The sequence below is a fragment of the Cryptomeria japonica genome, chromosome 5 (assembly GCF_030272615.1).
Source record: "Cryptomeria japonica chromosome 5, Sugi_1.0, whole genome shotgun sequence".
NCBI classification, from domain to species: domain Eukaryota; kingdom Viridiplantae; phylum Streptophyta; class Pinopsida; order Cupressales; family Cupressaceae; genus Cryptomeria; species Cryptomeria japonica.
Window position 1 is genome coordinate 224,532,153 of NC_081409.1, and position 11,094 is coordinate 224,543,246.

Genomic DNA, 11,094 nt, shown 5'->3' on the forward strand with positions numbered 1-11,094 from the left:
TATATACACAAGTTGTGTGACTTACTATTATAGAAATTAAAGATTCAATTTACTTTTTAGATACTTCTAGTACTCTTCAACTCTTCTAAATATCTTTAATGAAAAAACCCCTTAGTCCTAGACTCTTAATCATAGAGATGACAATCTAAAGATTTGTGTTTCTATATAGAATAACTAAATTGACCTCATAGATGAAAAATTCTCCATTAAAAAATAAAATTATACATCACAAAATCTATAAATATAAATTTTTGAAATTTAGATTTAAATATTTAAAATATTATTAATTCTTTACAGAACAAAAATAAGATCGTTTATTAGGGGAGGCGTACCAGTACCCGTTATAACTAACTTCGCGCACCCGTAGATTCTAAACAGTACATCAAATTTTGAAGATTTTTTTTGTTGTCTTTGCATGCGACTTAATTGTTTATAGCTAGTGTTTTGCTTTTGGATAGTAACGATGCACGATGTAGGATCGGTTATGTGTGCAAGGGTCAAAAGATACATATTTCAAAGTGTCGTTTGATACTTGCTTAAAGATGTTCTAATAAGCGTGCACTTAGAATTGCCAATACTTATGCACAAATGCCCTATTAATCGTTCACTATGGGTACCAATAAAGGTGCACAAATAGGTCAATTATGATCCAAAAATGGTAAAAAATGAACGACTATTGATACATGTGAAATTTATTAATAGACTTTTAAATTATTTTTTTGATTTCTTTAAAATTAATAATTGAAAATTGGATGTAAAAGACATAACTACTCTTCCTCTATGACTTCTTTAATCAATAAAAAATTATATATAAAAACCTATAAAAGCGTTGACGTAAGCAAAAATCAGTATTATTTGCATGTGTCGATTTACATTACAGAAACCCTAAAGTGAATTGAACTCTCAAGATTCAATATATTAATATTATAAATGGTATTAATTTGTACAATTTTATACGGCCTTAAAGCAAAAGAGAATAGCTTTTATTTTTCTATTTCCAAAATGATGACCATACAGTTTTAATAAGATTTTTTTATTTTTTTGTCTCGTAATACCAGATCGCGGTTGGCAAAAGTAGCAGCATATATTTGATTGAACATGATATCAGAATGTCTTCGTGCCTAAAGCTGTTATAAATCTCTTCACAAAAATCTTTGATATTCAATTTTTTTGCATTTCCTTGTGATAAATCTTTGCTGTTTCTGTAAAGAGGATTCTAGGTTTTCTTTAGATAGGTTCCACTGCAATGATTTTTAACTTTCACAAAAAATAATTTGTTTTCTTGTCTGTATATTGTCAGAAGAAATCTGAGAGTTTAGGTTCCACTGTAACAATCTAGGAATCAACATTTTTGTCAGGCCAGAAATACATGTGTTTTATGATTGCATAAACACTTCACAAGATTTATTTTTGAATTGAAGGCACTCATAGCCATGTTTTTTAATTTATTTCCTTTATTCATTCATTTATTTTCATTTATATAAGTTTCAGTATTTTCATTTATATAAGATATAAGGAAAACATAAACTACAAACAAAGAGATATCAAGATATACATTATTGTTAGAAAATAGATTTATCTTTATCATGAAATGGTAAATAGAAATGACAGGGGAAAAAAAAGAGAATGAGATATTTTTGTGATTGTCGTTTTTGAAATATTTATAGTTAGAACAAGAAAAATGGTCAGCAATAAATTGGAATAATGCTAAAAATATCAAATCTTAAGTCTATAAAAATTGACAAACTAGTGTGTATCAAATCTTAGGTCTATAAGGATTGATAACTTGTAGTGTGTATGATATTAGACATAAGGGTGGTTGTAGTCATCAGACATTTGCCAATATAGATATAAAATTAAATAATAAAGAAGATATCATCAACTCCAACTAAGACCAAGAACAATAATTTATTAAAACAATATTACCAATATGATGTAGAAGAGAAAACTTGACACATGGAGTCGTCAATAAAAATTGGCAGCATCTAGCTTCAACCAACTTCAACGATGGAGGTATATTCAACTAAGGATAGATAGGGACGTGCAATTCCATATTGGAATGATACGACATGCTTTAAAATCAAGAACAAAGCTATAAAATATTGAAAGGGGCATAAAAGAGTTTAAACTTGCATAAGAAAATATGTCTTGGAAGAATGAGAAGGAAGTGGAATAAATACCCAAACATGTAAAGGTGATCGTTCAACTTCCAAAACTAGCTAAAACATCACTATCAAGTTAGAAAATGTATGTTATATAGTGCATAGTTGGGGATGTTATCATGTCATATAACACTAGAGTTTAAGTATGTAACACACTCAATAAATTCACATAACATAAACATAATTGAACACGAAGAAAAATGAATGAATGTATAAAAAATCACAATACAACAATGACACTAGGAGGAGATTAAATTCTAAGGCCGGGATAAAATGATCCCTAAGATATTGTAGACACCTAAAATTGTCCAGTCTAATTAAATAAATATTTTATTTATTTAATTACCTAAGCCTAATTCTTCTATTAATTAAATAAATCTTTATTTATTTAATTCATTCATTTATCCTCTTCTAGCCTTATTTCTCATTTAAATAAATACATTTATTTATTTAAATTATCCTTTTCCTAAATTAAATAAATATTTTATTTAATTATCCTACTTCTTCTATTAATTAAATAAATATTTATTTATTTAATTAATTCATTAGCTTTTTCTACACATGACACATGTCATTCATCTCTTAATTCCTATACTACCTACCTCTTTCATTATTTTGATATTTCTTTTACCTACCCTCTAATCCTAGCCGACCTCTCTTTTTACACCTCTCAATCTTATCCCTCCATTTCATATTGTGTCTTCTATTTAAGGAGATGCCTTCTTCATTATCAAACCCTAATCATTCATTCCTAATCAATCATCCTAATCACTCATGCTAATGACCTAATCTTGAAGACTTGGCTACACTACGATCCTACTTGTAACCACATTCCGTTCTTTGTTGAGCTCTTGTGCATATAAAATCTGAGAGCAAATATATCAAGCAAGATCAATGGAGATAGGAAGAATGGAGATCAAAACCCTATTGGGCATGTGATGGTATAATCTTTGTGATTTCATTTGATTCGCATTGTCTTAGGTAATCTTCATATGTTATGGTGGATCTTTGTTGATTGTTAGGCTAGGGTTTAGTGGTTGGATTCATTTAGCCTTTCAATATTGTTATTATTGTTATCCATTTTCACCATACACAGATATTATAGGGGAATAGGCAACTAAGGAAGCCCAAAACATAATGTGAAATTATATATTCCATCAACATATCACCCATTGGTCCTAAAATCAATCAAATTCATTCACTTTCTACTACAAATTTATTCTTTATCTCCTAAGATTCATAATGTGCATTGCTCGCATCAATTATAAGTTGTCATGTAGCTACCTCCAAACAATCAAGACAATCAAGATGTATGGATTAAGAAAGGAATTGACATATAACCATCTCAAGTCCATAGAAGCCCTCAAAACTTAAACTTGTGAATTTTATATAAATGGAAGAAAAGGATTAACTTCATCGAATAATATATTTGGTTTTGATGAGTACATAAACTTCTCTAAGAATTAGTCCTTAAATAAGTTAGATTTAAAGTCTCCTTTCCTATTAGTTGGGATAGAACTTTTAGTTCTATAGGAGGATTTGGTCAATCTAGACCCTAAATTATAGAAGATTGTATATAAATGATATTTAAATTTAATTATATAAAGGATATTTAAATTTAACTTGTTGATAATATTTTAGGTCTATAGGAAATTGGGCCTCTCAAAATTAAAATATTTAGTTAAAAATATATCCAAATTTGATGATAACACAAATTTGATATCATTTTGATTTCAAATTTCCTAAGCACACAACTTAAGAAAAGTGAAACTTCATTGGATGTGTGGCCTCCCATTAAATCCTAACACATAAAGAACTTGGGTCCAGAGGGACTTAGGAATCTCAAACACTCTAGATAAAAATAAATAACTCACTTTGGAGTGGTACATGTACTTAGACATGATAAATATCTAGAATATGATAAGCACATATGCACCAAGAATTAAACTATTCATCATGGAAGCAAATTAAAATTCAACAAAGACATGGAGATAGAGAATTAAAATAGATGGATAATGTTAGCATGAAAGGTAGGTCAAGAAAAATTAAAAGCTAAGATAAAACATTTAAAGAGGTTTATTGAAAATATTTTTTCATATTGATTATCATCGAAGGGTTGTAGGATGACAAAAAGAGCCCAGAATAACCACAAAAAGAAATAGTTTCAACACTTTGAACCATCCCCATCACTTTCCATACAAAATTTTCTCTCATCCTTGTAATCTAGGAACTAACCACCCAAAGTAGCAAAGAATACAAATACATAAACTTCCAAGCATCATCGTAAATGTGAAAATTACATGTATCGTTTTAAATATCTAGCTATCTTTGAACAATTTTTATGGAGAGTCTTAATTTCTTGTGACTTCCGACTCACATATCAATTTAAAAAGAAGAAGTCACTAAGAGTAGTGAGAGGGGCATGTGCCCCAAACATCATTGCTAAAAGTAATTAAGGATGCTTAAAATTTAAATCTCCTATTACCAAGATGTAGTAAAATGACTTAAAAAGTTGTCAAAGGATATTTCGCAACTCTATGATTGACCAATAAGTTTGATGCATATTTGGATTTTGTACACAATGAATTAAAAATTTGTCAAATGATATTTCGTAAATCCATGATTGACCAATAATTTTGATGCATATTTGACTTTTGTACACAATGCAAAAATGCAAAATCTGTAAAGGGCTTTCGTGCTTCTTCCAAATTACTTTTTGAGTTTTCATTTTTGAAAAAATTATTTGCATGGATCATTAATCACTACCAAGGATTCACCTTCTATCACTAATCATTGAACCTTTAATAATGAGGAAGAAAGTGCAATCCCATTTACTATCTTTTCGTATTTTACTTATTTTTAATGTACCGAGAAGAGAGAACCTCCCTAACCAAAGTCATCATTCTCTTTGTAGAGAATCACATGTCCTTGATTTGATTAGGTTTTCACTTGAAGCAACATCAAAATTTAGTTTGATAAAACCAACCAAAAGTTCAAGTCAAACCATTTTCCCTCCCTAATTATTTATCTCTTATCTTTTTTATTAGGAAAGACGCATACTTTTCTAACAATGCAACATTGTAAGACACAATCAATTGTTGGTAAGGAAGCAGGTGGAGGCATTTGGAAACATTCAAAACTAATTTCCTCAAGTATCTCAAAGAATCCAACAAGGCACCAAGCAAGTTTAGAGAATTTTCCAAATGTTATTGAGTTCTTGTGGGATCTTATTTTTAGAAACATTTTATCTCCCACCTAAAATTTGTAATATATTTTTTCAAGATCTAAATAATTTTTCTCTATATTTGAAGCTTCTTTAATCTTTTATTGAATAATATAAATCTATTTATCATATCTCTATAGCATTTCAATTCTAATGAACATAATGTTCTTACCACCTCAAACGTGTTTAACTCATTTTGCCATATAGTGTCTCAAATTGAGTCTTTTTAATAAAACAATTCAATATAAATTTGTATTAACTAATAAGATCTCCTTATGGAATTTCAAGCCCCTACAATTTATTTTTAGGAGTTTGTGTCATGCTTCCAAAAGAAATATAGGCACTAAACAAATAAAGGCATAAAAAATCATTCATTTTTTATTATTGTACATTTACATCTCTAGTGCATTAAAGAAAAAGTTTTGAGTAATGTGATTGAAAAGAATCGGAAAAAATATTTTCACTAGATGAAAATAAACTAAATTTCTAATAAGAAAAGCATAAAGATATAAGTCCTAAAAAACCCTCACTTACTATGTCAAAAATTACTCTCTTAAAACTGAAAAAATATATATCATAATTTGAATGAAATTATGGAAATCTAATTAATCAATAAAAGTTCATAGACAAACTTTCTTGACAACACTAATTCTTTCAAATTTATTATCTCAAACACCAAAATAATGCTTACAATGTCTATTTTGTAGTATGGTGGCTATATGGAAGGTTTATTTTTATCTTTTTATGTAATATTATGTTGTTATCCCAAACAATGAGGGTGGTGAAAAGATCCTTTAATATTGTACAAATAGTTGAAAAATAAATACTTATAATACTTTCTAGTTGCATAGTTGTGGTCTCTAAATGTTGACTACGTATATCTACCTTGTTTGTAGCCCCACTTTGATGGAATATTTTAAAATATCTAAATGAATTCAACCTTAAAATAGACTATTCATTTTCTTTATGAAATTGCCCATACTACTTTTCTTTATTTACAAAAATGTTGACTAAAATGACTCTTACATGAGATGATAGGCATACATTACAAGCTAAGAGTGAATTTACAACTTCTACTATTAATTTTTTTTAAACTCTTATTTTAATGACTCTTACACCTAATTCATAAGGTAAGTGAATTATGAATGGAATGATTAGAAATAATATAAGAGATGATTATGAGCGACATTAATTATTTATATGATTTATATGATTAGTTGATAGGAAACATTTAAACAAAAGTAACAAATATAAATATCGAAATTGTATTTTCATATAAAAAATACCATCTCAAATTTACAATCTCTTTTTAGAATAAAAAGATTTGATCGAAAAATACATTCAAACTATTACATGACACTAATTTTTCTATTAACTTGCATATATAAAAATATAAATTCAACCAAATTTGTATATTTTCATATAAAAATATCATCTCAAATCTATACATATCAAAACATACATTCAAATCATATATCTACAAGTGGCACTAATTTTTCTATTACTTTACATATAAAAATATATAAATTCAACCAAATCTTTATCTTTTTATGTAAAGAATACCATCTCAAATGGATACGTTTCTCATTTTAGCAATGAATGTTTGCTTATAGAATTTATTCAAACCTTTATATCTATAGGTGGCACTTATTTTTCTATTACATTAGATATACTAATATATAAATTCAATCAAATATTTATATTTCCACATTAAAAAAAACTATCTCAAATATTTATATCTTAAGATCTCAAATGGACAAATACCTACCGATTAGGATAAAGGTTGATTAAAATAAAAATACACTCAAACCATCTGCCTGCATGTGGGACTAATTTTGCCATAAACTTGATATAAAGTTCAACCAAATCTGGTAACATGCTCCCACTTGATTTTATCTTACATTTTTTATTCTATTCCGTATTGTCTTGAAAATGACATCACTTCCTTGATTTGGATGTTATAATTTTAAAATCATAGAACTCGACAGATGCCTTCAAATGGTTTTGTTGGTGAGCCTGTGAATAGTGTTTAGAATAATAAAAGTACAGTGGGAGATAGACTAGCATAGGCCCCACTGTTTTAAAAGCCCAATTTATTTTGCTCACTGTAACGTTGACCCACCCATGTTGCAGGAGGCAAGATAGGTTGATAACAGTGCAACGTGCAATCAATCATCTTATAATATTCCTTCGTATGTTATACCAGATTCCCAGATTTCTAATAATATAATGCCATTTGGATGCAATCTAAGTTATTTATAGGTTACTTGATCTTGTGGAGGTCATTAAAAATATTTCATTCATTTATTTTAATTTGTTAATTACAATCACAGTCAAAAAGATAGACATTAGCCCAATGCTTGATGGTAGAATTCAAAATTCATGTGGATTTACAGTTTTGATCTTTTGGGAAGAAAGAAACTTCTGTCACTACTACTTACAATTCTGCCCCCATTACAGACCGGTTCAGTAATATCAATCTGGTTTCAATGTCTGCATGGGAAAGAGCAAGAACAGAGAAGAGACCCATTATAAGTACTTGTGGATGAGGAGTTTCAGTGAATTACAATTCCCAAACACCAAGATTGGATCTTTTTCTTACAGTGGTTTTTTTTTTCTCTAGATATTCCAGGAAGGTCTCATTCTCTTTGTGGAAATGATGGATGGAACTATGAATGTATCGTCTCCTTTGTTGAAATTGGTGAAGACTGGTTTCTGCTTTGGTTTTGTCATGATGTTGGAATAAGAGAAGGTGAATGTTTGGCCTTGTAAAGGTGAAGGAGTGTTTGGTACTTCTGCAAGAGAATCCCCATAAAAAGCTTCTGCTGGCAAACTCAGACCCAGATCTGCTGCCCAGTCTGCAGCCAATGCCTTTCCTATATCCTCGGCCTGTATATAACACAACACCATTTCAGTCGCAGAAAAACAGTTTCTTGCTTCACGTGGTTATGTAAAATTTCATAAACAAGTTGTTCATCCATTAAATACAGATTTGGGTTTTGGAGAAAGTCTTGTTTTCATCCATAAATTACATAAATTTTCTGAATTCAGTCTAAACTTCTCTGATCTACTGCTAAATACCAAACTGTTCACTAATCAACGTAAACTATTACTCATTTCATCCTGCTTCTGATGGATCATGCAGTATGAGCTGGAAAGTTCATGAGAAAAATTTACAGTTTAATCCAGAAAACTACTATTGATCTTCATGGACTGGACTGTAACTACATGACTTTGAATGGTAAACTTTTTAACAAAAATATAACAAACCATTAATTTGTAAATGAAGTATAAAAAGATTTAACTGTTAAATCAGTAGAATCCTAATTGATAATAAATGTATATAAATTTATTTATTTTAAATTATGAATGATTTTACCTCATTTACAAAATCATTTTGGTAGCCCAGAATTGAAAGGTATGTTTTACATCCATTCAATTTCACTTGCTCACATAAATTTTTGAATTACACTCTGATCCATTATCAGAATATTGAAAGAATTTTTTTTTGAATTACACCCTCCATCCATTATGAGACAATGAAACATTGTGAGGTGAAGTTAAATGGTGGAACAGATACAGTTTTCTAATAGGTCATCTGTAACTACTATTTTGTTTTTAATAAATAAATGTCTGTAAATGATCAACTTAAACAATCACTCTTCATAACAGGTGAACTGGGACCAGACAACTCTCCACAGCTGAGCATAACAAGGACATGCTTTCCTAGTATTCTTATTTTCATTATTCTCTCTGATCTTAATATTCTTTTCCATATTCAGAGTTTCAGTACACCCCCATCAATTGTCTGATGTAACAAAATAAGAAAAAGATAAGGGAAAAAGATAAAGAAGTTATGAATACCAGAAGCTTGATTGTCTGAACTTACAATAGAAAGGGAAGCAGGAAAAAACCTAAGAAAAGCACTCCAGAGAATAATGAACATATGAATACTAATAAGATGAGAAAGGTATATTTAAAAACTTCTAAAATGAGAAGAAAAAAAGAGTTTGGATCAATAAACAATTTATCTTAATTCTTTTGACACTTCCAATAGAGATGTTTGGTATAGGGATGACCTTATGTGAATTTTCCATGGCAAACCAGTCCAGAGGTTCAGGTGAAGAAGTGAGGAATTCCTCCACCTCATTCAGAAACTGTGAAATATCACCATTGCCAGTGCCGGCCCCTGCTTCTGAACATACTGGAGAAAAAACTGGCAGATCGGTCAGTGGATTGGTCTTCAGTTTCTTGTTCATCTCATTTCCATTTTTCTTCAAGCCCTCCTCCTTCTCCTCGATATTAGAACAAGCAGAACTCAGAGTTGAAGGCGATGCATCCACAGGCAATGGGTGCAGAGAAACTTTGAGGCCAGGAACCAAAAACCTGGTATGCTTGCCAGTCAAATCATTCGCAGAATGAACAGAGAAGTCGCAGTCCCTGCACAGGAGCGCACGATCCTCTCGGCAGAAGAAAAATGCCCTCTTTTCCTACAAATCACAGGTCAAATTCATATGAATTAATCCCAAACATTTTTATAAAACCCATGTATTAATTCATAAAACGGAAGATTTAGAGCACAAATTGGGCTGTAACAGATCAATTGGAGACCTGGGTATTTTAGATAACGATGAATCTTAGATACTGAAATGAAAAGGAAAAAAAATTCAAAAAGCTCTTCCTTATACCTGACATATATCACAGCGCGGGAAATCCTTTTCAGAATGGAGGAGAGAAAGGCGAGGGTGTTTGCTGGCAAGCTTGTTCGCAGCGTGCACTTTTGAATCACAGATCACACACAGAGCCGCTTCATCTGCACAGCAGAAAACAGAGGCCTCCACAGTCTGGCAAACATCACACTCAATCTTCATATTTCCACCTGTTTTTTCCTCTCCAGCCGCCAAAATATGGCCAATTGAGATGGCAGTAACTGCAATGGAGAAAAGGAAGGGGGATTTTTCTCTCTGTGCCGCCAAATATGGCCGATTGGGGACAGGAGTACCTGTATTTAGGATGGGTGTAGAAGAAGATATTTTGTACAGAAGTCATATGCTGGCAGTGGTCCCTTGTATAATTGAATGGGGATGGGAAGGGTTAAAAAGCCGAGAGAATTGGAGAATCGGGATGGAAGAAAGTCACATGCCCAGGCCCCGCTCTGACCTCTCTCGAGAAGCCCCACAGGGAAATTACTAGTAAAATAATATGGGTGCCGGTGGCATCATGGGCAATGGGCAGAAGAAGCTGCAGAGGATATGCGATATGTCTAATGCTCTACATTATTATTGTAATTGGATATGGCTGCTCTGACGATTCACGGCAACGGTTTCAGAGCTGCCGAGGTTGGCCCCCCCATTTTCCCAGGTGGCCTAACATGCTCGGTCCCCTTTCCCTGCAGACTAGATCGGTTCATCTTCCAAAAGAAATTGGGTTTTTGGTATTTTATGGGTGTGAATTGTAGCATGAGAAAATTCAAAAAGCACAAAAATTCAAAAGTGCTTCTTAATTTTCTATGCATATTAGATTTGTTCATGTTTGAAAAGAAGCTGTGTTATTTTTTTCATGGCTTTTTACAGGTGTGAAATGTGGGTTAGCAGCATTTCATATCTAAATTATAGTTGGTTTCTAGATTCAATTATGTAAGTACTTTTGCTCACAGTTGAATTTAGAAATCAACAACACTTATTATCATGCACTCTGGAAATCTGATAG

The 11,094-nt window shown here is 31.1% G+C and overlaps 1 protein-coding gene across 1 annotated transcript; it reads right to left on the reverse strand.

Moving 5' to 3' along the window:
• Nucleotides 1-7,733: 7,733 nt before the first annotated feature.
• On the reverse strand, nt 7,734-10,791 carry LOC131031077 (B-box zinc finger protein 24). The gene is made up of 3 exons (XM_057962104.2): nt 10,074-10,791; nt 9,465-9,875; nt 7,734-8,274 (listed from the first exon to the last, which is right to left on the reverse strand). The coding sequence occupies exons 1-3, from the start codon at nt 10,254-10,256 to the stop codon at nt 8,005-8,007; spliced, it is 864 nt and encodes a 287-aa protein (XP_057818087.2). The 5' UTR covers nt 10,257-10,791; the 3' UTR covers nt 7,734-8,004.
• Nucleotides 10,792-11,094: the final 303 nt, after the last annotated feature.